Genomic DNA, 27,270 nt, shown 5'->3' on the forward strand with positions numbered 1-27,270 from the left:
CAATAGCTTGTCGTAACACAACTCTTATCTCATCGTTTTTATTGAGGAAATATTGTGATCCAACATTACAGAGATGAGAAGTATGTAACAAAGTTTCGTTTTGAAAAAACAAAATTTAACTTTGAATGTCTAAAAAAGCTGTTATTGGGAACTTTTTCAAAATCAATGCGAAGGATAGGGAAATTTTATCCAGATAGTTTTCAAAAGCCCGCACTCAATCTGAACCAAAAAGTGAGAAAAAATTCAAGTAGCATGGAAGTGATTGTGTCTACTTTATGATATTCGTAGGAATATTTTCAATAAGTTATGTGACGCCTTCCGGCTCATAAAGATTATGTTAATATTCTAGTAGAAATATTGTCGTGGAACTGAATTTGTACCAATTTTTGAGGTACGGGTAATTTTTTTTTTAAATTGAAAGTGACATCCCAAATTGTATAAGTACTTACTTATATATAACAAATAAACAGATTTTGCGAAATAGTTCTATTGTCAAAATCTTTTGTGTCAAATTTGAACGTCCTAGTTCTTAAAGTTTCCGATATATAACTAAATTACTTTTGAAGTTTTATGACGGTTATTGAAAGAACTGAAATTTTATACTACCACAAGAAAGTTTATCATAATAATGGCCATAATTTTATCATACGAGTAAATATATATGTGTAATAAACACAATGTTCTTTTTCATTACGAGTATTTAACATTTTTTTATTCAAACTCGAATTGACAAGACTATGTCTGTCGGGGCAACCAGCTTTTTTATAATAATGAATGACAATATCATAAATATGTATGTATGTACGTGCTCTGGTTAGCAAAAATATTTGTGGCTTACATTTAAAAAATATAAATTTAATACTTAAATTCAGTTTATGTCGTGTTCTTGTAACAATAACTTGGAGTCTACCGCATTTTTAAACATTAAAAATGAAATATTTGTATACAATGTAATTTTATATACAATTTATTTAAATACAAAAAGTAAAAATCACGAATGATAATTTTAAAATTGTATAAAAATATTTTTATTTTAAAAATATTTCGAACAAAATTAAAATGATTTCTTACAACATTACGATTTTATTAGTACTTTTAATTAGTCTTAATATATTTGCCCAAGATTCAAATACTTTTCCTTGTGAAATTGACGAATCCATTGAATTAAATTTAAATGAAAAACAATTGGATGACTCATATATTGCAGACGATATCCGAATACCAAAGGAGTATATTTTTAAAACTATAGATAATACAACTAATGAAACAATAACCAGAGGATGTATTTGTTTGGTTAAAATGTGTTTGCCAGGATGTTGTTCGAATTTAAATGAATCTTTTCACGATCTAAACTGTATAGAACAGAATTATGATAAAATTATAGATTCATATACAAATTTAATAAAAAATGATTCAACTGTTATAGAAAATATAAATTTTTATCAAAATTTCTATTTAAAAAAAAATTTTAAAATTGATTGCAATACTGGAAAAACTTATGCTTTTAAACCACATCTAACAAATGATGATATATGGGAAATTCATGAAAATACCTCTTTAAAAATTTTTTTACCCGATGGCAATACTGTATATGTACCACCAGAAGAATTTTGTTTTGCTATATCAACTGAAGATGACAATTTTTATGACATTCAACCGTATATTTGTAGTTATGAAGAGCCAAATAATACAAGAAATATTGTTTTTGCAATTTGTAAGTATATAATTAATTAAAAAATAATTTAAATATTAAATAAAAATTTAAATACTTAGTAATAAATTCTTATATATGAAATAATTGCTCTTTAGCACAATTTGCGTCATTTTTATAACAAATTGTGACTACAATTTAGTTTATAAACTTTTAATAATTCATTCAGTACTATTGATTTGAATATTTCTAAATTTATCTTGTATTCCATTTTTTCTCTTAGACTCCCACAAGTTATACATATGGGCCCTTATACATATAGATATTACCAAAAACGTATAATCGACCCTTAATAAAAAACTCGGTTTCCAAGCTTGATCCAGAAAAATTTTTAAGTTGATTGTTTGTACAATAGCCAAATTTTAGAAAAGTCTTTAAGCTTAAGAAAATAAAAATTATTACAAATTTAAAATTGGACCATAAATTGATCCAGTTATTGAAGCAAATGCACACATTGACAGACACACAGACGACACTGACACGTTCCTCTATCACCGAGATTACAGTTAAAAATTCTACATACGAAAGTTGTAGTGCCGGTTGCGGTGGGCAAAATTTATTTATAATCAGTGGTTTGAGTTCTTCTCCTCAATTGCATGTTTGGTTTATGTCAATTTTCCCGAGATATTTGCATATGTGATATATATGTGATAAAAGAAGATAAATGTTTTAATAAAACTTGTGTGAAAACTATTTTTATATATGGACACACATGTGTGCTTACATTTTCTATTAAATTTCTATTAAAAATTTATCTCATACAAAAATGTGTGACGACATTAATTTAAAATTGAATAAAGAAAGATTATTCAATTATATAAAAAGCATTATATAAGTATTGTGCAAATTAATTAAACAGTGTGCATTTGACAATTACATAATTAATGCGTTCACAGTTATAAAACAAAAGAAATTATCTATCTATTTCGCCTTTATTATAAGATTACAGAACTGCAAGAAATTTTTACTCTTTTGACGTAAATGAAAACCAATTACGAGTATAATGTTAATGTTACGAGTATTTTAGTTAAATTTACATTTTAGAAGTGAAAACCCATTTAATATTGCACAGTTATTAAAAAAAAAAAAGTGAAATAAAAAATGAATATTAGTAAATTTTTAATATTTTTATTTATTTTAAATAAATTGGAAAATTTTGTTAAAACTTTTGATATTCCATGTAATTTTAATGAATCAATTGAATTAAATTGGAATGAGAAACAACAAAATGAATCATACTTTATTGGCAATACAATATTGCCGAAAGAACTAACATTTATAACTACGAATTATACAACAAACAAAACAACAACAAGAGGTTGTATTTGTTTGATTAAAACATGTTTGCCATGGTGTTGTTCCCAATTAAATGAATCTTATCATAATCTTATTTGTAAAGAAAGAAATTATAAAATATTTTTTAATACTAATTTTAATACAACTTTAGTAAAATACGATGAAACCATTTTAAAAAATGTAAATTTTTTTAAAACTTTTCATATAAGAAAAAATAGTGAAATTAAATGTGAAACTGGGAAAACATTTGTTTTTAATCCATTCAAAACTAAAAATGATTTCTGGGAAATTCATGAAAATGGTTCTATAAGAATAAGAGCTGGTTTTAATGAGAAACGTATAATTTATTTATCGTCAAGAAGTTTTTGTTTTGCTCTATTTACTTATAATAATGGAAAAAGAGATATTTATGAAGTTGGACCATATGTTTGTTTGTCAAAAACCTCAGATGAAATTAGACATAAATTCTACGCGATTTGTAAGTAAATATGTATATGATTGGTGATATTGTAACCTTTATTAAAAATTAATTCATTATAATATTTTAAATGAGCCGTACATTTAAAATCGTGCATTGAAATATCAATATAAGGCAGATTTGATTTTTAAATGCTAAAAATATTTTTAAAATTATTTAAAATTTTTGAAATTATTATTTTTCATTTTCATTATTTTATATTTACAGCTTTTCTATTGTCTCAACCTTTTATGATTATTACAATAATAGTGTATTTAGCAATTAAAAAGTTGCGAAATTTACATGGAAAAGCTCTAGTATGTCATTTAAGCTCATTATCAATATCATATTTTTGTTTAGCTGGGATTTTATTAGGAAATAATCGTGATTATTTTGAAGTATGTACTGTAATTGGTAAGTGTTTATGTTGTAATTGATATTGTTAATTTATTATGACAGATTGAAAGTCAATTTGGCTTATTATAATGTTACACACATATGCAAAACAGTTAATGTAAAAAAAGAAAATAGCATTAAAATTGAAATTTAGATTTTATTTCACGGTCGGCGGTTAAATTCGTAGCGAATAGCGATAATATTACTCGGTCCTAGGCAGTCCCATTTAAATATGTTTATTCTCTATGGATTCTGATATTTCGCCTCGAAAAATTGCTCTTGTTCTGTTTTCAAAACTTAAGTCAGATTGATATTAATTGTTGGGTATTTACATATGTGTTTGTTCTTATTGTAATTTAAATTCAATTTCCTTATTGTCTTTTTTTTGTGTATATTTTTAGGTTATATTTGCTATTTTACAATTTTGTCGGCTTATTTTTGGTTAAGTGCAATTAGTTTTGATTTATGGTTTAATTTTAATTGTTATGACAAAGCAAAATCATGTCAAAATTTTCGTTTTGGTATTTATTGTTTAATTTGTTATGGTACAGCTATATTTTATGTAATAATTGCTTATATAGTCCAAAATTATGGGAAAAAAGATAATGTTAAACCAGGATTAGGATCGACTCATTGTTACTTGAATGGTAAATATAAAATATGACATATAAAATAAATAAATATTTAAATTAAAAATCCAAAATAATGTACGAAATTTAATTTAAAAAATTAAAAACTTACTGGTAAAACTTATTGGTAAAACTGCCAAATTAATATAAGTATTATATTTTCTTAATATTTATAATTATAGTTGAAGAAGGTTTTTCTGCTGTAATATGGTTATATTTCCCATTGATATGTGTTATAACATTTAATATAGTGATGTTTGTATTGACATGGATAAAAATTAAATCTGTAACATCTGAATTAGGTCACATTATGAATAAGGGCAATAGCCAACGTAGTATAAAAAATGAACGTAACAAGTGAGTTAATCATTGTTTTATTTTTTTTGTTTCATTATTAATTTATTAAAAAAGATACAATTTTTTTTTTAGTTTTCACATATTTTTACGTTTATTTGTTATTATGGGAGTTTCATGGATTACTGAAATAATTTCATATTTTGTTGGAACCAATTATCAAGAATATTTTTATGCAACTGATTTTTGTAATGCTATGCAAGGATTGCTTATTTTTATATTATTTGTCTGTAAGAAACAAACAAGAGAGCTAATTGTGGAAACCTGGTACGCATTAATCTTATATTATGTGCACTAAATTTGTGTTTGTTATTAAATATACATACATACATATTTATACATACATATGTTAATTTCAGTAAAATAAAATTTTTATTTTTTAGGTCTGAAAATCGTTCTTAAAACTTATTATCATTATTATACTATTATGGTAAAAAGTTACACAAAAAATTTTTGATATTAATTTTTCTTACAAATTTTTTTTTCATTTTCTAAACATATTCACACATACATACGTTATATACATTTTTGCATAATATCTTAAGTATATTATTTTTTGATTTTGCAGCAATTTACAATAATTAGACGAATATGTATATAGCTTTTCCTGAAATTAGTTTATTTCTAATTTTGCATGCACAAACTCTTGTCCAGCATAGTTTCTTAAAGCTCATTTTTTCTCTAACGTGCTTATTTGCTTACTACTTCCTTATAACTCACTACCCTTACTGCTTGTAACAACGCGTTTTTTTAATTTTATAAAAATTGATTAATTATTTATCAGAATGCAACGTGATTTCGTAGATCATGAAATTCTCCAGATTTTCTTATATCAATCGTTTTATATAGAGCTACCTATAATTTGCATATGCAGTCGAAAAGTATGATTTTTAAGTATAATAATCGAAAGTATAATTATTGTCGTGTCAATATTCAAAAACGATTTAAGCAACTAAGAAATAGAAGTGTCATTCTACTTTAAATGACTGTTTGTGTCATTTAAAGTAGTACAAAATTTTCATTCCTTTTCGATTTTAAAAAAATTTCGATTTTATTAGTAAAAATCGATTCATCATTGTTCTTTTTTTTTGTACATATACATATGTGTTTATATTATAATTTATTAAATACTCATATTAAATATGTATATGTACATATTAATAATCTATTAATTATTTTTTTTTTCGTTATATAGGTCGAAACGCAATCAAGGTACAAATTATTTTTATTATGTAAAATACACAAAATATGATTGATAATAAAAATAAATATTTTTTTTTAGGTTCTGAAAGATCTGAATCTAGATTTATATCAAAACCAACACGGAAATGGATGTCGAAATTTAAAAAAAGTAAAAACATTGATGAGTCATCATTATCAACGCAGACCACAAACGTTTCCCAAAATTCAATATAATATTACATATGTAGCTATAACATACCAGTGTAATACTTGTATACGATTACAAACTTTCACATTTAACAATATTTATATGTTTTCAATAATTGTCAAATTGATTTTAGAAAATTGTATATGAAATCAAATATGTACGTGAAAGTATATTATAATTTTATTCATTAAATTTATTCTTAATATTAATTAATGCCAATTTATCTCGTAATTAATTTGGCAAATCTCGTAAGTTACAATCAGTATTTATCAAAATAAAGTGAAAAATATTATTAAAAAATTTTAAAATATAATTTATTTTCATATTGATTTTTAATAAAACTACAAATTTTAAATTATATTCCAAGATATAGTACGATTGAATTCATCAGCAATTATATATATATTTTATTACATATAATTCATATCATAGATGAAAGAAGGAGAAACCTGTAGAAACTAAGTTGACATTTTATATAATTACCTTCTAATTATATTGGTATTTAATATAGAAAAAAACCGACAAAACTTGATCATATCAATAATAAAAATTAAAGATTTTTTCTTATCACTTTAGAAATAAAATTATGATGTGCTTCGCATTTCATTAATATTTACAATGTATATTTAGTCTAGTCAACAAAAAATTAGATTTCTGCCACTGAAAATTAATAATTTTAGTAATAATTTTACTAGCAAGGCGGGTAATTGTTTAAAATTTAAGAAACAATTTCAAAATTTTATTTTAATCAAAATTACGCAGTAAATTTTTTTAAAGTGCTTATAGTTTAAAATTTTCTTATAATAATAAATAAACTTGATATGTATTCGTGCAAATTCTTCTTAAATATTAAAATATTGTAATTATATATACATAATATATGTGTGTATTTTAAATATTCAAAATATAGACCTATATACTTCTAAATGTAAAAATTAAAAACATGCGTTTCATATTATTTTTATATTTATTTTTGATTTTAATAATAAATAAAAATAAAATTAAAGCAAATTCAATAATTCCTTGCAATTTGGAAGATTCTGTATTGATTCCGAAAGAATTATTTTTAAATACTTCTCATATTATTTACGATGGAGTTTATATACCAAAACATTTAACATTCACAATAGAATCAAATTTGTATGGTTGTATTTGTATGATTAAAAAATGTGTACCATGGTGTTGTTCAAATAAAAATCAAAGTTTTAAAAATGGTATTTGTAAAGATGAAATTATAAATGAAAAAAATATTAATAAACATGTTCGTGTACGTTCAAAATATGATATTAGAATAATTAATAATTTTTTTGATTATTTTCATATTCAATTGAATAAAAAATTAAATTGTAAAATGTATTCATTAGATGCTGTAAGAAATTTTTATGATGAATGGCAAATATTTTATGATAATGGAACAATTTATATGCCACGTTCAATTAATAATTTTTATAAAAATAAAAATGAATATTGTTTTGCTTTGGAAACCTACCGGAATTTGCATGATATTAATTTTATGATTACACCATATTTATGCTATCAAAAGTCTTTATTAAGGAACGTCAATTTGTACGGAATTAGTAAGTTATTTTTATAAGAATTGAGTAGAGAAAGGGCAGAGAAAACCATTAGGCCAGTTGGTAATTTTCGAGGGTAAAACAATATCAAATTGAAAAAAATCTTTCTGAAGTATTTCTATAAATTCTTTCTATTATAGAAATTGGTTTCTTCTATAATTTTATTAATCACATGTTTCCATTTTGAATGATTCCATAGTTTCATTACCAGAACACAAACCTGACGAGCGTAAAAAGCAGACTATAATCCAGAATGAAATTTAGAAGCATATACATTTTTTTTTTCAATTTTATTGGAAATAAACTAAGAAAGCGATAATTATTATCGTTTACTTTTCCATTATTCAGCTGATTAAAAAATTTTAAATGCCAATTAAAGATAACACTTGTAAATAAATAAATATTAACAAATCTAAAGAAGTAAAAAATTTTGAACTGAAATGAGAAAACTTTTTTGTTTATATTTTTTTACAGGTTTGTTTCATGCTTTACTTTTTATAACAGCATCTATTTTAGTAATTTTATTAAAGAAAAATTCACGTAATTTACATGGAATTCAAGTAATTTTTTTCTTGAGTTCATTATCAATTTCATACTATTGCTTGATTTTAGTATTATTGGGACCACAGAATTTTAGTTTGTTATATAATAAGTTCTGTACATTAATTGGTAAGTACATACATTTAACATAAAATATTGCATGTTAATAATACAAGTTTTAATAATACAAAACATACCCTGCCCCTGCGCGTTCCTAATATTCTTAATATTAATTTACACTACACATACCTAACGTACTTTATATAGCAACAACAACTTGACTACAGGATAAATCAAGTTGACAGAATATATTATTACATATTATGTTAATTTGACATTTTTCTTTGTAGAGAGAATTCGATTTAATTAAATTTTGATACTTTTAATATCGAACTTTTATCAAATATCGGATTATTATCAAATATATCGAATCAAGCGTGATTAGTATTAATAAAAAGGTATCAAACTGTAAGAGTAGTTTTGATCTAAAGTTTTTGTATGCTAGTTATACATTTTTTTTGTATATGTTACTAACAAATAATGTTTACGTCATTTAGATGGCACCTTGAGTGCTTAACTTGAAATCATATCGAATCTCAAGCAACGCTTTTACTATGTCAGGTTGAAAGCCAGAAAACGACATCTAGTTATTAGATTTAAAATCATTATTAACATTTTAAGTCAAGTAACAAACATTTTTTGATTGAATAATTTTCATACTTGGTTAATATTTAGTTTGTGATACTTACGAATATATATTTCAGGTTATGTTGCTTATTTCAGTATTCTGTTAGCAGCCTTCTGGTTAATTTCGATTAATTATGATAATTTATGTCATAGATTTGTTTACAATAATGGTAGTCAAAGTAAAATACGAGTAGAAAGAAAGAGAATATTTTCAAAATATTGTTGTATTTGTTTTGGAGCTGCAGCAACTTATGTAATATTGGCGTATTTTAAACAAAATTCAAATTCGTCATATGGTGCAAAACCAGGTTTTGGTAGTGATTTTTGTTATATAACAGGTAAAATTTTAAATATAACTATTACTTTTTTAATATTATAATATTATTTTCAATAAAAATTATTATTTTATATATTTACACAGATTTATTTTTTGTGGAAAATTTTGGTTATGTTGCGGTTATTTGGTTATATACTCCTATAACTTCTGTCATTTTTATTAATATTTGTATACTTTTTTCGTCATGGAAAAATATTAAAAAAGCAGAATTATTTGTATATTCAAACCTAATAAAAGATAAAAATTTTATAAAAAAATTCAAAATAATAAAACACAAGTAGGTCTAAATTTTAAGGTTATATTCTTGCTCTTTGTTTCATGACTTAGAAAAATTATTATATTTTTCGTATAACACAAATACTTTGACATTTATTCTTTTTTTTTTAATTTATTTTTAGATTCGATACATCATTATATTTGTCGATTATTATACAAATCGGATGGATACTTGAAATACTAGCATATTTTTTATCGAATGAAAAATTCCAACTTTTTTATATAGCTGATTCATATATAGTTTTAGAGGGATTTTTAATATTTCTATTATTTACTTTAAGAAAATGTCCTGTACAATAAAATATCAATGAATTTGCATACTTTAATACAATGGGAATACTGACAATGGTAGAATTTTTAATATAGTTTAAAATTAAATTTTTATAAAAAATTTAAAATTTAATTTTTATGAAAATTAATTAACAACAGGATGGTGTAGCGTTGTTGAAACAAAGAAATATAAGTATGTATATGCACATTAGTTATAAAGATCTTTCATATAGGAGTAGTAATTTTTGGTCAATGTTTGATTTTATTTGAAAAAATTAATTTAAAGTAAGGGGGCTTATTATGAGGATTGAAGGAAACGGCGGGAACCTATTAATGAGCTCAGTCTACATGGCTCATGATAGGCCTGCTCCACCTCCGGAAGTTCAAAACCTAGCAGGGGTTGGCGAAGCCGAAGGAGCAAGTCTGCTTATGGGTTGCGACGCCAATGCCAGACATACCCTCTGGGGCAGCACAGAGATCAACGAACGAGGTGAGTCTTTATTTAATTTTGTCTTAGATAGTAGTCTGGAGATAGCAAATAGAGGCAACACCCCTACCTTCACTTTTCCTAGCACAGACAGGTTTGCTGGCTGGGAAGATGTGATAGATATAACACTTAAAACTAACAACTGTATAATCGAGGACTGGAGGGTATCTAGCAAAAGGTCGTATTCTGACCATGCCTGGATAATCTTCACAGTGGGATTCGAAGTTGGGAATCCCAAACCTTTTAGGAACCCTAAAAGAACAGATTGGGTTAAATTCAGAACCATCGTGCGGGCCAAGTTCATGGTCATGCCCGATATGAACAACTATATTAAAGAAGTTGAAGAACTTGATGCGCAAATCAGTAGATTTGAGAAAGTCATGGGCGTGGCTTTCAGAGCATCATGTCCTTTGAAATATTCAAAAAAAAAGTATCCCCCGTGGTGGAACGAAGACTTGAGTAATCTCCGGAAGATTACCAGGGATGTCTTCAATATCTGCTACAAGAATGGGTTCTGGCAACCTTATAAGGAGTGCCTGAGAGAGTATAAGAGGGCTATCCGTTCCGCAAAAAGCCAGGGTTGGAGGGATTTTTGTGGAACTGTAGAATGTACCAGGGATTCTGCCAGATTGGGCAGAGTGCTTTCCAAGGACCATACCAGTCCTTCTTTTCTGAAGGATGGGGGTGGGACATGGACAAAAACATCTATGGAAACTCTCAATTTACTAGTGGACACGCATTTCCCGGGTAATACCGGGTCGGCTCGGGAGGCTATCCAGTTGGATTCCCTTCCGGGGCAGCCTGTGTCGAGTGAAATGGTTGAAGCTATTATAACGGTGGAGAAGGTTAGCTGGGCGATGGATAACTTCTCTCCATACAAAACGGCGGGGATAGATGAGATATTTCCAGCTATGTTACAGAAGACGAAGGAACTAATAGTTCCGTGGCTTCTAAAAGTTTTTAGAAGTTGTCTTATCCTTGGATACGTGCCCAAGTCGTGGAAACGTGTAAAAGTTGTTTTCATTCCCAAACCGGGAAGAAGGGGCCATGAGGGCGCCAAAGATTTTCGACCAATTAGTTTGACTTCCTTCGTTCTAAAAGCGCTGGAGCGCGTTCTGGAGCTAGGGCTCAGGAACAGAATGAAGGAAGTTCGACTTTCGCCTTCCCAGCATGCATATTGCGGGGGAAGTTCCACAGACACCGCACTACACGAGGTAGTGAGGACTATCGAACAATCTATCCATTATAAGCAATACACGTTGGCGGCCTTTCTAGATGTGGAAAGTGCTTTCAACAATATTGGTTCGTGGGCCATAGAAAATTCTCTGACTCAGTTGGGTTTGGAAGATGCTGTGGTACGCTGGATATTATCCATGCTGCGGACCAGAATCCTGTATTCGGATATTGGTGATAGTAGTGTCACAAGGTACATTAGTAGAGGAACGCCCCAAGGTGGGGTGATTTCGCCGCTTTTGTGGCTTGTTGTTATGAACGAAGTTCTACTGCAACTTGACGAAAGACGAGTGAAGGCAGTGGCATACGCTGACGACCTAGTAATCCTGGTTTCCGGCTTTGACCTTCCAACAATCAGTGGGGTTTTGGAAGGATCTCTAAATGTGGTGAGCTCTTGGGCTAAAAGATGTGGCCTTGGAGTGAACCCAGCCAAGACGGAACTTGTACTTTTTACGACTAAGACAAAAATCCCGAGCTTTGGACTGCCTCGATTGGGTGGTTTGCCGCTCAGTTTGAGTCCAACAGTTAAGTATTTGGGAGTCATACTCGACTCTAAGCTTAACTGGAAGCTTAACGTGCAAGAGAGGGTGAACAGGGCCTGTACGGCACTTTACACCTGCAAAAAGATGGTCGGCAGGAGGTGGGGACTAAAACCTAGAATGGTTTTATGGTTATACACGGCCATTGTACGACCTACATTAACTTACGGTTCACTCGTGTGGAGGCGCGTTGGAGAAAGCTTACAACTGTACCAAGATCGGTAGGGTACAGAGGGCTGCATGCATAAGCATTACGGGGGCATTGAGATCGACGCCCACGGACGCTATGGATGTACTCCTCCATTTGCTTCCACCAGACATCCATATTAAGAATCTGGCCGCGGCAAACGCCGTTAGACTCAGAGAAGCTGAGTGCTGGCACGAAAAGCCGTATGGCCACGGCAATGTCCTTCAGTCACTACCGGACGGAGTGGTTGCAGATGCTACAGACTATTGTATCCCTAGACCTGAGCTTGACAAAAAGTTTCGGGTTGAGCTTCCGTCTCGCGGGCAGTGGAAAAGAAATCTTCCACTGCAAGGCTTTGATATTGCTCTCTTCACTGACGGTTCCAAGGATAGGAATGGGGTCGGTGCTGGAGTATTTTCAGAGACTCAGAACATATCGGAGTCATATCGCCTTCCCGACAGATCAAGCGTGTTCCAGGCGGAAGTATTCGCCATATGGAAGGCATGCGAAATCCTGGGAAGGGATTTGGTTGTGGCCCGGGAGGTCGCAATTGTGACGGATAGTCAGGCTGCGATTCTGGCTCTAAATTCGCCAAAGATATTCTCAAAGTTGGTAGGGCTTTGCTACGATGAGCTGACGAGATTGTGCAGTCATCATAGTATCACCTTACTCTGGGTTCCGGGACATAGGAACATACCAGGAAATGAGCGGGCTGACGAACTGGCCAGATGTGGGTCGGCATTGGACGGCTCCAGGGCCGAGCGAGTTCTTGTCCCTATAAACACCATCAAAACTGATATATATCGCTTCCAAGTGACATGTGCGGACCACAGGTGGAGGGGCCTGAGCACATGTGCAACGGCTAGGAAGACGTGGCCGAAATACGACCATAAGAAATCAATGAGCCTCCTGGCGATGCCTCGACCGGACATAGCTAAGTTAGTGGCTGTGTACACGGGGCATTGGCCTGTGGGGGATCATGCAGCTAGGCTGGGAATGCCCTTTAATACGTCATGCCGCAGTTGTCGGGAGATAGACAAAAAAGAGACGCTTTTTCACTATCTCTGCGAGTGTCCGGCTCTTCAAAGGGCCAGGTTGTTGTCATTTGGGGAAACGGACATAATGGAACTGGGGAACATTTCTAGTAAAAGTATCGGGGACGTAGATAAGTTCCTTAAAAGAACGGGGTGGCTCTGATCGCTGGCCCTGGACCAACGTACTTTGACAACCGGGTTTCACGAGGCGGTGGTAGCAAAACGGCACGTCAGTGCTAATTGGGGTGTTGGCCAGTTGTGTCGCACCAGCCACTCTAACCAACCAACCAACCAACCAAGGGGGCTTATTCGGCAACCCGTCAGTCTAGCTTTTTCATTGATGTTTTGACATCAGAACTTACCAAAAACCATAATATCATAAGCTAGTTATTACTTGCCTTTTTAAGTATTTACACAACGAAAGCATTTATATTCCTTCATATATTAATTTTTTACATTAAATTTACAGGTTCTTGCAATGCAAGAATGAACTTGTGGTTATAATTATTAGTAAACATAAAATTTCAATGTATATAAGTGTATAATATGCTTATATGTATGTATGTACATAAATGTACACATGTACGTGTGCGTAAATATATATACAAAATTTATAGAATAAAAATAGTACATAATATGTGAAAGCTATTAATAAAATATTTAAATTTAAATTCAGCGATTTCTAAGAAGACTGAACGCTTTTTTCATTAAGTGACAAGTTGGCCGTTGCTCTTTTAATAAAATAATAAAAAGAAATATCATAAGTTAAAAATAGCGCGATTTAAAACAATTAAATCGGATAAAAAAAAGCTAAATACGTGTAAACATTTCTGAGAAACAATTATCAAATATTGCGACGCTTATAATGTGTTCGTACTCAACCAGTGATACCGAGATATTTAATTACCCCGAAAGAAGCTTTTGGAAATTGGATTATTTACATATATGTATTCATACTTCAAATACTACAAATTTCATCGATATTGTATCTTATACACACATACATGATATAAGTATAATATTAGTTAATATTATTGTAAACATACTACAAAAATTTATGAATGAACGATAAATACATTAGTTTAGTTTTTCATCAACCATAGCCCATGGGCTATAGTGGTCTACTAATTCATAAACCTGAGAGTAATAGAAAACAAAACACCTAAATAACCCGTGAAATAGCTTTTTATTTTTATTATTGTTTCTCACTTCTCATGTTAAAAACAGGTTTATGTTCTCTCAAAATTAACAAAATGTTCGTTTATTTAATTCTTAAAATACGATTTTCTAAAATAGAAACATATTTTAATAAAATTATTCTAAATATAAAAAATAATAAATTTTAACTTTTTCTAAGAAATCAATGTTAATGAAATACATGTTATAGCAATAATGAGCTGCCTGTCCTCGTAAAAAAAAACTTTAATTAACAGACATTATATAACAGACATTTTATATGCGATTTAGTTTTCTCTGAGTGTCCAAACCTAATTTTTTATTAAGCTAAAGTTGTATATGTGGAAACAAACCTGTGTATGCATATATTCAACCAAAACCTTAATTAATTTTAAATTTAAGATCAAGAAAATGTTTAAGCGAAAAATGTAAGCGAATAATTAAATTTTGTATAACAGTCATAACTGTAAAATGAAGAAAAATTACGCGAATTTAGAGCATGGGAGTTGAGAGTATTTTATGGCAAAAAAAAACACAAATATATACATAATAAAAATAAAAAACAAATACAGTAGAAATATACTAGGTGAATTCGGCGCTTCGGAATGGCGCACTGATGGTTAAAGTACTCACTATACATTGTTTTTCTATGATTCATCATCAATAAAATCGAAAAAGTGGAGAGTAAGCAGTGCTATTTCCGTTTGGAAGAGAATGAGACGGCAGAGCATTTGCTTTGCAAGTGTGTGGCTATGGCCCGCCTAAAGGTAAGGTATTTTCGGTGGAACCCCTTCGAAAGTTTGACGATTCCCAGCGGACGTAATATTGAGATTCGCCGCTAATATACGAGTATAAAGTGTAGTCATAAGGCTCCGGTTCTCCGCTACAACACAAAAATATGTTTAAATATGTGTCATCATCAAATATCCTGCTTAACGTCAGTCGAAATTCTTTATGCTTTAATATGCTAATAAGGATTTTTTTTTTATTAAAGAATAAAATTTTTTAACTTTCATCTAACTTGACTGTATTTTTTTTGTTTGCCATTTATAACAACATCAGTTAACTTTTATGACGTAAAATGCAAATAGACAGGATTTAACAGATAAAATATTTAAAATATATATCAGCATAAAATGTAAGTTAAATTTTTTTTACATTTAACATAACTATACATACAAAATAGGCATACATACATACATATATTCTATACAAAGAAACATTTTTGTGAATTACGTAGTTTGGTTTTTTAAATGCTTTTGGGATTTTTTTGCTTTAACATCTCTTATAATCGTATTTTTTGAATTGCAAAAATTATTTTAATATTAAATTTAAACAGACCGACTTTAGTAATGTTATTATAAATAAGCTTTATGTTGTTGATATAGTTTTAATATACGACCATTTTAGATATACGATTTTTCATTTCTTTGCACTTTTCAATTAACGAATCATTTGAAAAAATAAGTTAAGTAATTTATGTTCTTATTTACTTGAAAAATAAGAAATAACGTTTTGTTATTAATACAATTTTAAGATGCCAAAATTTACGAGATCGTATATCATTTTTTTTTTTAATTTTTATTATACTGTTACCATCACTGAACGTTATGGCAAATTTCATTCGATTTGGTATTACAATTTCTCCATTTTCTTCAAATACAGTAAAAAAATACTATAAATTTACAATATAGTAACGTAAATATCGGTACTATAATAACGTAAATATTTGTACTATATAATATCGTAAATATTTTCCATTTTGAATTACTTAATTAGAATATGTTAAAAATCATTTAAAAAGAGTAATTTCTCAATAAAATTATTATTTTAACATCCTCTCATTTAAGAATCATTCCTTCTTCATCTTAAATAAAACATTTCATAGTTAAATTAAAAATATGATAAATTTAACTTGAAATAAATAAAATGAGAGAATTACAAAAAAAAATTTATAAGAAATAATAATTAAAATTAATTGATTCTATGAAATAATTAAATAATATAACAGAGAGATAAAGTCATATTTATTGTTATATTATCATTATTGATGACTTTGGTGATTGATTTCCTCAATTTTCCCATTTTCAATATCGCTATTGAATAATTATTAAAATAAATAAAAAATTTCCATTTTTATACAATTGATGTATTATATACGTTATCAGAAAGTACGAGAGATTTAAGAATGCTGCAGAGAATAAATAATTATTACGATTAATGCACTATAATATATAAAATGATCTATTTTATTCTATTTTATTATATAATTAAGAATGTAACATTGTAATATAATAATAATAATGATAATAATAAAACTAGATCATTCCATTATTTATTTAAATTAATAATTGACAATTGCTACAGCGTTGTAGCTTTTCCTTTAAATGTAGTCGGTGAGAGTGTAATATTGTTTATATATACCGCATATTCAGACTGATTTTTGATTAGTATAGTTTAAGACTCGAGATATTCAACTACAATAATACGAAACAGAACTTGTGATATTAATAATTAAAATATAATTATTAATTTATAAAACTCATTTATAAAAAATCATTATATTTTCAATATTATTTAAATTTAAATTAAATTCATTAAAATTTATTTATTAAAACAAATATAGAAAATGTATATAATAAGTGTTTTTAAATTATTTTTATATATTTCATTATTTAATTTAATTAATAATAAAATTAATTGCAAATCAATTACATATCCATGTAATATACAAGATTCTGTTATATTAGAAGAATCACAAAAAATATCAAATGGATCTTATGTTTATGATAATATTTTAATACCAGAACATTTAACTTATGAAATTAAATCAATTAAATATGGATGCATTTGTTTAATTAAAAATTGTGTATCTTGGTGTTGTTCAAATAAATATCAAAGTTATAGTAATAATATTTGTAGAGATGAATTAATTAAACAAACTGATGATATAAATGATGAAATATTAACATTAACATCAGATAAAATAAAATTTAAAATTAATTTTTTTGATTATTTTCATATACAAACAAATAAAAAATTAAAATGTAGTAAAACATATGGATTAAATCATTATGAAAATGATTATGATGAATGGCATATATTTGATAACGGTACAATATATCAACCAATTTATGAAGATGAAGGAGAATTAGCATATGCTCATAAGGATACTTATTGTTTTGCTTTAGATGTACATAATGTTGATGGCAATACAACTTTAATTGTTTCACCACATTTCTGTCAATATGAACCAAGTAATCATTTCTCTCTATATGGAATATGTAAGTTGATTGTTATATTTTACATAGAATTAGCTTAGTCTTTAATAATGGTAAATTTTGTGTTGGAAATTCTGATTCATAGTCAAAAAACCCGCTTTCATTTATGTTTAAAGTTAATATTGTAATTTTAAAATTGTTAAAAAATGTTATTAAGGTTTTCTTCGGTGAGATATGAACAATTTGTCACCAATTTTTGTCATGTATTTGTTTTTCTTTAAATAAGCAAGAAATCTGATTAAAAGAGCAATCAATATAGCTAAACTAAGAGAGTAAAAAATTCATACACTATAGCATATTGAAATTGACACGGGTATAAAAGAGAAATAGGCCAACTTTAGGAAATTGTACTACCCGGGCTAACATGCTGAGGGTAATTATTGCAGCAATGGCTTGAGTGGGATTCAACTTTGTAAATCACCTTTGTTGACTTTTATAGGATCTTCGATATAATCCTTATGCTAAATTTTTTAAAACATAATAAAAGTTAACAAAAATTTTTTCCGCAATAATCACTTGAGTGAGCAAATAGATCCTATCCAAACAGCAGGAAAAGAAGGTGAAGAACTATCCTTCTCCTGTAAACCTTGAAATTATTAAGAGTATATCACCTACTGTTAAGGGAAAAAGGTGGACTATTATACGAATAGATTACAAAAGATGTAGAACATATATGTGACATAAATATAGATCTACTTATGTATATATACAGTTATAAGGACATGCAAGAAAAATTAAACAGATGGAATTATAGCTCTGAGAAAATTAGATAGCTTAATAATTTCTTAAAAGTTCATACTTTTATACTAGCAATATATAAATTAACATATTTTCTACGTTATTGTAGTTGTAACTTCTGTAGAGCTTTCATTAGTAACTTTCAAATCGTGAATTTATTTTGAATTTCGTAGAAGAGTTTAATATGTGGGTAAATTGTTGAATTTATGCTAATATTGATTATAGAAAAGTTAAATTTACAACAGTATTTTATTCCACTTAAACAAAACTTAATAATGACGATGCTATGGGTTTTTTTATTATGTAAGTTATTTTTATAGACTTGAATCTTACTACGAAAATTTTTTTTTTCCAATTAATCATTTCTGAACATCTTTGGCGGTTATTTGAAATTTCACCTTTGTGTAAATTTACACATTTGTGTATAATTACACAATAAATGTAAAAATTAAACATGTAGGATTTAACATTAATCTTTTATGGATCTAAGGATTTCCTGCAATATTTCGAAAGAGCAAATTAATTTTCAATTCGCTAAAATTAAGTTCGAAGAAAACACAACCTTAAAATTGCAGTGAAAATTGTTTTGCTAAAAAACAATTCAGTGTGAAACTTTTACACTGATTTGTGTATTATTACCGTATTACTGTAATTTTGAGGTAAAAGCAAATTTTAGTACGGGCCTTTGTATTTATTTTAATATTTAAAATTACTTACAAGTATTACAACATAATTAATAATTTTTCTTTAATTTTTTTTTGTTTTTTGTTTTTGTAGCCCTACTTGTCGCTCAGCCATTTATTCTTCTTACAATTATAGCACTGTTAATAAAGTCGAAACAATATACTATACATGTATATGCATTGATTGGCCATTTGTGTTCACTATCTATTTCATATATTTGTTTGGCCTATATTATGCTTGAAACAAATCACGATGAACATATCAATTTGTGCACTTCAATTGGTAAATATTATTTTTATTTTAGAATATATGATAAATTTTTAACTATAGGTGGGGTTCCTTGAAATTTGAATGTTGACTTTAAATTATAATAATAAATATTAATGTCATTGCCATATTAAGTTTTGGCACATAATTGAGAGTTCGATTAGAAAATTAACAAATTTTTCTTCGGTTTTGTTCTTGAATTATAGAAGAATATCTTTTAAATATATTGTAGTTGTTGTTATATTTTTTAATTTCATTTATTGCTTTTAATTGTATATAAATATTTATTAATTTAATTTTATATTTTAGGATATATTGCATATTTCGCAATCATATCAGCATATTTTTGGTTAAATGCAATTGGCTGTGATTTATTTTACAATTTTAATACTTATTATAATGGTATTGAACTTGATAAAAAATTACGAAATAAAGTAGTTTTAAGGTATGCTGGAATTTCTCATGGAATTGCTATTATTTTTACAATAACAGCATATTTGGTTCAAATGTCTGGTGTTCCAAATGGTATAAAGCCAGGATTCGGTGATTTATATTGTTATTTAAATGGTAATTTTTAATATTCCAAAAGACAAATAAGTTTTTAAAATTTCATATATTTTTTTTTTATTTTCATATAATAGTTGCAAGTGGTTATTCAGCTCTAATATGGTTGTATATTCCTTTAATAATTGTTGTTACTTATAATACTATAATGTTTGTAATGTTATGGAGAAAATTCAATATTGCTGAGTTACTTATAAAGCGAAACACTGAAATAAATCGAAATAAGTAAGTACATAAATTTTTTTAAACTGCATTAAGTGCTTTAGTGATCTAACTAATGTACTAATACACAAACAAATTATTTATTTATTTTCAGATTTCTTACATTTTTATATCTCTTTATTGTCATGGGTATTTTATGGATCTTTGAAATAATCTCATATTTTGTTGGTGTTGAGTATATTTATTTCTTTTATATAACTGATATACACAACATATCGATCGGTCTGTTGATATTTTTGTTTGTTATTAGTAGAAAAAAACCAGAGATACCATACTAGCAAAATTGTAAGTATATATTAAAATATTTTGTAAATATTAATAACATTAATAATGAATTTGACATGAGAATGTGTAATTTATATAAGAGTTACTAGTCAATCTCTCTCTCTCTCTCTCAAAATGCATTATTAATGGTCATATTAATGTTGTTCTGCTATAAATTTTCTAAATTTTTGAATATTTTTTATAATATCCTAATTTTTATTATTTTAGTTTTATAAAATTTAACTAAAAAGCATCTGTAATACATGTGTAGTATAACAAATTACGTTGATCAACATATTCATAAAACGTCATATATCAATCATTAATATATGTACATAAAGTTGTATATAAATATATATTGCTAGTTGGAAATATTCTATATATTTTGAATATAACAGTTTTTATAATCTGTAAAGTAAATAAAGTTTTGTTATATAAAATTTATACTAGGTTTATTTTTATAACATTAATTACTGATGGTCGGACGGAAAATATGTACTTCTCAAACACGTGTAGTACCAGCATACGAAACCCAAATGAACGCGGTATGCCGCTATCAAAATTGTTGATTCCTATTGTCATAACGAAACCGAAGGACTTTTTGGCTGCCTGCCGTATTGATAGGCAGAGAAAATATAACTTTTAATTTTTTTTTGTTATTGCTCTCTTAGACATCTTGTTTAGAAATAACAACTGCTCATGTAACTGTGTATGTGTGTTTCAAATTGCTTCATGTGAACTTAATATGAAAATAAATTTATACAATTCTAAAATTGATAAGTAATTTGCAATTTCATTTTTTGCAAACCAACGCATATCACTAACTTTCACCATTCATATATACATACAAAATATAGACCGATTTGATTAAACACTCATAATGCACAATAATATATATTAAGTCATGAGTCAGGAACTAAAAAAAAATGAAAAATTGACATCTATGTAATTTTATCTTTCTGTTCACATAAGATTTGATAAGTTTTGTATTTGATTGTACTAGTATAAACACTTTAAGAAATTGATCAAAAGCCAATAAATTCTGATTCACATTTCATAAGTAAAATTATTTATTTACATAAACCGCGAAAATATTTCAATAGGTGTAGACAACTTACACTATTGATATGATTTATAAGTATAGTGTTACCATAAAAAAATTATAATTAAAATTGTAAAATTTGAGTAAAATTTTAAAATAAGAAATTTTTAATTTTTTTTTTATGAGTATTTCTTTATTTCCTCACAAAGGTTAATCAGTTTTAAATCAGTTTGTTTTTAAAAATATAAAAATTTGTAAATACAAGTAGGTGTTCTACCATTTAGAGCACCTACTGTTATACAATACCAAGCTAAAATCATTTATTACGATAGGTTTGGTAACGCTGACATTTTACTGCGATTCTAATGCTACAAATTAATTTTTAATACTATTTTATTAGTAGTACTCGGAGGGCTCTAACGTACATTATTAATTAAAGAAAATAAATTTTATAAAATTTTTATTTAATAATATTTAAAAAAATAAGTTGTTAATGCAATCCAAAATTATTAATATAAAATTTTAAATGTTATAGAATAAAAGAATAATATATAAATATGGATTTATTTTTAATAAAATTAATTATTTTGAATATTTTTATATTTAATTTCGTAAATATTAAAGCTAATACTGAAATAGACAAACCTTGTAAAATTGAAGAATCTATAATTCTTACAGAAAATCATAAATTATTAAATGGTTCTTATCAATATGATGATGTTGTTATACCAAAAAATTTAACATACAATTTGAATAGCACAATATTATATGGTTGTATTTGTTTAGTTAAAGAATGTATTCCATGGTGTTGTTCCCATAAAAATCAAAGTCTTAATAATGATATTTGTATTGATGAAAATCCAAATGATAATGTTATTGTGGAGGGAAATTTATTGAATTCCAAAAATGAAAATTACACAATAAATTTATTTAAATATTTTCATATTCAAATGGAAAAAAAATTACAATGTAGAAAAACGTATGCATTAAATCAATTAAAAAATCCTAATGATACTTGGCATATACTTGAGAACGGTACTATATATGAATCAGCTAATGCTGATTATATGGATATGGCATATTCTAACAAGGAAACATATTGTTTAGCTTTAGAAAAATATGATAAAAATAATAGTCAAATATTTATGGTATCACCATATTTTTGTCAATATGATCCAGATGCAGATCGTCATGCTATATATGGAGTTGGTAAGATTTCTTTTTTTAAAAACAAAAATATTTAGTTATATTGTTCAAGTATTTATGGTTCACATGTTTTGTATAACGAAATTGTAATGATTTTGTATACTGTAAATGAGACACTGAGTTGTGAGAGCCCGCGCTGATCTGATGAAATACGAGTTCAGGTTGATATTAAATAATTTTTTAAAATTTATAAATTTTTTCGAGCACATATAGATTTAATCATAAGTTAGGATCTGATTCTTAAAAAAGAGCAAGAATTTTTAGCTTTGAATGATTTGTGGTAAAAGCAAATCGTTCCATAACATATAAATAATGGTTTCATTCAAAACTTCATTTTAATGTCAAAATATCTTCATAATCCATACTTTAATATTGACTTATAGTTTTGATTAATTCATAAAATTAAATAATTCTTTTATTTTCACATAAATGGATAAGTTATGGTATGCATGTATGAATGTACATAATTATTTTTAAAGGGAAATCCCTAGATTTTCATTAATTATTTTTATCACTAAAAAAACATACATATGTACATATTCTAAGTACATAAAACATAGTATAGATAAAAATTTCACATTTTTATCTATACTACATTCTGCATACGAATGCACATACATACAGGAATCTTAAATCTAAATACGTACATATATGTACATACATATATAACTATAACTGATCTGTTTAAATTCTTTTATATTAATATGCACCTGTCGAACGTTCCAGTGGAAATTGTTTGAATGGTGTTGATCTTTTTAACTTTTATTATTTATTTTTGTGGTTTTCATTTCATAACAAAAAAACAATTGTACAGACTTTATTCAATTTCCAACTAAAAGGAAAACCACTATTAGAATATACCCATGAATCATGATTTTTTGTTTGTTTAATAATAAAAGATTCAATAATACAAATTATTTTTTTTTTTATTATCAAATCTATATTTTTATATTAAATTAAAGAAGAAAGTTTTGTTATCTGAAAACAAAATTTCGAGACTAACCCAATTTAAATGTAATGGTAAAAATTCTATAAATTAGATTGTAGTTCAATATTTTTCCGTTATCCAGACAGAGTAAGTAGTCTTGGGAGATCAAAATCGAAAGCGTACAAATTACTTTATTAATTAATTGATTACCAGTGTAAACGTCGATTATTTATTTTTACATTTTATAACTGCCTTTCAAAGATAAATGCCGCAGGGATTGCATTATACTGTCTGACTGCGTTACTAAAATTGTTACATACTCCTAATTCCAGAGTTCTATATAAATGATCGTTTTGTTTATTATACGTTATTGTACCGTACTTCATAATGTAAGAACAGTTTTCGACAATTAAGAGTCATGAGTCAAATTTATATTATTATTTTTAGTTGTTGTGTTATTGATTTTATTTTATATGTGCTATATATACACTGTCATAGTTGACATGCTTATATTAAGTTTGTACAAATTTTTTATGGCCTTAATTTTGTAATGTCTGCATTTTCTTTATATATTTTAATACACATTTTAAGAAACGCAAGTTGAATTTTTTCTGTTATGATCATACGCAAATAATCATTATTTTAATAAACATAATGAACATAATAAGAAAATGAACAAGAAGAAATTCCGTAAAATCGTCTTCAGAATTTTCAACTAATCAATGTGATCTTGATAATTTTCTATCTTAATGAACGCGGCAGCGCGCAGCATGTGTCAGAATGAGAATGGAAAATATTATTATATTAAATTCACTTCTTCTTATACCTAGATACAGGATTTTGATCATCCTCAATTTTACTTATTTATCATGTTGCAGTTGAATGTGTCTGGGTAAGAGGAAAATCTATTTTAGTAAAATTATTTTTCCAGGCACTAGAACCATTTCTATCAATTTTATTCTTTTTAAAAAATTTTCTTCTTACTGTATAAGTGCAACAACCAATGCTAGAAATTTTACACATTTTTACATTTTATTAAAGCAGAGAATTTTTCCAATAACTTTACAATAAAATTTTTATTTTCATTCACTTTCAACCTTGATTTTTGTTATTGTATTTATTTTTATAGTTTGTTATACAAATCTTCAACTCTCTATTTTAAACATTTATTTTATCTTATAGTGTTAATTTTTTCTTTTATTTTATTTTTAGCATTTTTAGTATCGCAACCATTCATGATCATTACAATTATTGTTTATTTAATAATTCCAAAATTACGTAATTTACATGGAAAAGCATTGGTTAGCTATTTAAGTTCCTTATCAATTTCGTACTTTTGTTTAGCATATATTTTACTTGAAACAGATCATGAAAACTTTTTGGGTACTTGTATTTTAGTTGGTAAGTACAATTAAAGTAAAATTATTTTGATCCTACGAGACTTTACTTTAAAACGTATTCATATAAATAATTGACTTATTATGTATGGCGAATTCACCAAAAATTTTGGTTAATGTGACTGTTTGGATCAGTATATATACTATGATTTGACCAGATTTCTTGGTGAATTCGAAAAAAAATCTTGCAAAGAAAAAATTATATGAGAAATACCCGAATTTATTGAAAGTATATTTAAGAATTTTATTGTGATAAAATTCCAAAAAAAAAAAACTACTGCCATTTGTGAATCATTTACCATACATAATACCAGACGCTAGCGAATTTGCTTAATTTAGTATATTATAATATTCGTATAAGTTTTGCTGAGACATATTATTTTCAATTTCTTTTTTGCGTATGGTACACCATCTGTTGTCAAATATAAGTAAATAAGCAATTTTTGAATATAAGTTTACATTTGCGGAAAAATTAAAAATTTTAAAGTATGTAAAGATGCTGTATACATCATTATTACTGGACAATTTGGACTCAAGAATAATATTATGAAAATATTGTTAAATTATATAATAAAATTTTAATATATTATATTAATTTTATACTTTTTATCATATTTATAGGCTATATTTGCCATTTAGCTATAATGTCAGCATATTTTTGGTTAAGTACTATCAGCTTTGATTTATGGTATAATTTTAAAAATTATGATAAGGCAAGAAGATTACAAAATCAAAGATATTTAAAATATTGTGGAATTTGTTATGGTGCTGCAGCAATTTTTACTATTTCAGCATATTTAGTTCAACAATCGGAGACATCACCTGATATTAAACCGGGAATTGGTGATTATGGATGTTATTTAAATGGTAAATTATTTTAAATTCTTAACATTTAAAAATCATTTTGTAATTTTAATTAATTTTAAAATAAAATTTTTTTTTAGTTTCGGAAGGTTGGTCTGCTATGCTATGGTTATATGGTCCATTAATTATTGTAATTTCATTTAATATAACAATGTTTATTTTAACATGGTATAAGATAAAATCTGTTGACTTAGAATTGAAACGTGTTACAGAAAATGAAAACGGAAAAAGAAATTTAAAACAAAAGAGAAACATGTAAGTATGCAAATGTATGAATGTTATACAAAATTTTTGCAATTTATTTAATGGTGACAATTTTCAATAAAATTGACATTCATAATAAAATTAATAGAATTATTTTTTTTAAAGGTTTCAAATATTTTTACGACTGTTTGTCATAATGGGTGTTTCATGGGTGGCAGAAATAATTTCATACTTTTTTAGAGGTTATGAATTTCTTTTCTATGCAACAGACATATTTAATATGATGCAAGGCTTATTAATATTTCTTTTATTTGTTTTCAAGAAAGATGTTAAAATTTTATTATTGAACAGGTGAGTATAATTAGTTATAACTAATAATAGGCTTATGATATATGGCGAATTCGCTTACGTGGCGAACGCATTTGTTATTTTTTTATAGCGAATTGATTTATTTGTCGAATCTTTTGAGCAATGTTAACATTGACATTATTTTAATTTAAACTATTACAACAAAATTCTTTACAATTTTGAACAATTCGCATACATATAATGTCATATTTTCATTTCTCAGATTTGTTTGGTATTTCGACAAAAAATCTAGTGAATTTTCCATACATTTAAGTTTTTTATAATATAACAAATTTCGTAAATTAGTTGATATTCTCTTTAAAAGAACCAAAAAAAAATAAAAGAAAAAAAGAAATTTATTATGCTTAAATTTATTGTTTACTTAAATTTTTTTAATTATTTTTGACCGTAGATATAACGAGATCCGAGGAAAAAACCAATATACAAAACAGTATTCTCAACAGTTATCAAGAACAATCAGCACTAATCTCAGTTCTATAAAATAAATTATAATTGAATTTTTACAAATTTCTGTGAAAGTTGGCAAATTTAACAGCGATATTTACAATTTAGTTAATTATTTTAAAAATGTATTTTTAACTTTGAAATTATTTTCTATAAAAAGAGAGTAAAATGTTCTGAAAAAAAGATTTTTAATTAAAAAAAGTTGTATGGAAATGTGCTACTT

At 26.8% G+C, this 27,270-nt stretch overlaps 2 protein-coding genes across 2 annotated transcripts; both read left to right on the top strand.

Annotated features, from left to right (window-relative positions):
- Positions 1 to 1,059: 1,059 nt before the first annotated feature.
- On the top strand, positions 1,060 to 6,259 carry LOC129612529 (G-protein coupled receptor Mth2-like). Its single transcript, XM_055526182.1, has 7 exons — positions 1,060 to 1,282; positions 3,693 to 3,878; positions 4,262 to 4,507; positions 4,672 to 4,846; positions 4,919 to 5,110; positions 6,039 to 6,055; positions 6,126 to 6,259. Exons 1-7 carry the CDS (start codon positions 1,060 to 1,062, stop codon positions 6,257 to 6,259), a joined length of 1,173 nt encoding a protein of 390 aa, XP_055382157.1.
- A 4,006-nt stretch (positions 6,260 to 10,265) lies between these two features.
- On the top strand, positions 10,266 to 27,226 carry LOC129612530 (uncharacterized). Its single transcript, XM_055526184.1, has 14 exons — positions 10,266 to 12,166; positions 17,466 to 17,857; positions 19,370 to 19,558; positions 19,853 to 20,110; positions 20,185 to 20,332; positions 20,424 to 20,606; positions 20,845 to 20,849; positions 22,260 to 22,507; positions 22,586 to 22,844; positions 24,982 to 25,170; positions 25,788 to 26,033; positions 26,111 to 26,285; positions 26,400 to 26,585; positions 26,995 to 27,226. Exons 1-14 carry the CDS (start codon positions 10,266 to 10,268, stop codon positions 27,086 to 27,088), a joined length of 4,473 nt encoding a protein of 1,490 aa, XP_055382159.1. The 3' UTR covers positions 27,089 to 27,226.
- The last annotated feature ends 44 nt before the right edge of the window (positions 27,227 to 27,270 follow it).

Source organism: Condylostylus longicornis, unplaced genomic scaffold (assembly GCF_029603195.1).
Source record: "Condylostylus longicornis isolate FDR11 unplaced genomic scaffold, ASM2960319v2 ptg000074l, whole genome shotgun sequence".
In the NCBI taxonomy this organism is placed as follows: Eukaryota; Metazoa; Arthropoda; class Insecta; order Diptera; family Dolichopodidae; genus Condylostylus; species Condylostylus longicornis.

Excerpts from the sequence above, each read along its gene's own strand:
- LOC129612529 (XM_055526182.1), top strand. The coding sequence starts at position 1,060 with ATGATTTCTTACAACATTACGATTTTATTAGTACTTTTAATTAGTCTT. Across the intron at positions 4,508-4,671 it reads GACTCATTGTTACTTGAATG|TTGAAGAAGGTTTTTCTGCT; the intron begins GTAAATATAAAA and ends TTATAATTATAG. Across the intron at positions 4,847-4,918 it reads ATAAAAAATGAACGTAACAA|TTTTCACATATTTTTACGTT; the intron begins GTGAGTTAATCA and ends TTTTTTTTTTAG.
- LOC129612530 (XM_055526184.1), top strand. The coding sequence starts at position 10,266 with ATGGCTCATGATAGGCCTGCTCCACCTCCGGAAGTTCAAAACCTAGCA. Across the intron at positions 20,333-20,423 it reads ACTGAAATAAATCGAAATAA|ATTTCTTACATTTTTATATC; the intron begins GTAAGTACATAA and ends ATTTATTTTCAG. Across the intron at positions 26,286-26,399 it reads TTAAAACAAAAGAGAAACAT|GTTTCAAATATTTTTACGAC; the intron begins GTAAGTATGCAA and ends TTTTTTTTAAAG.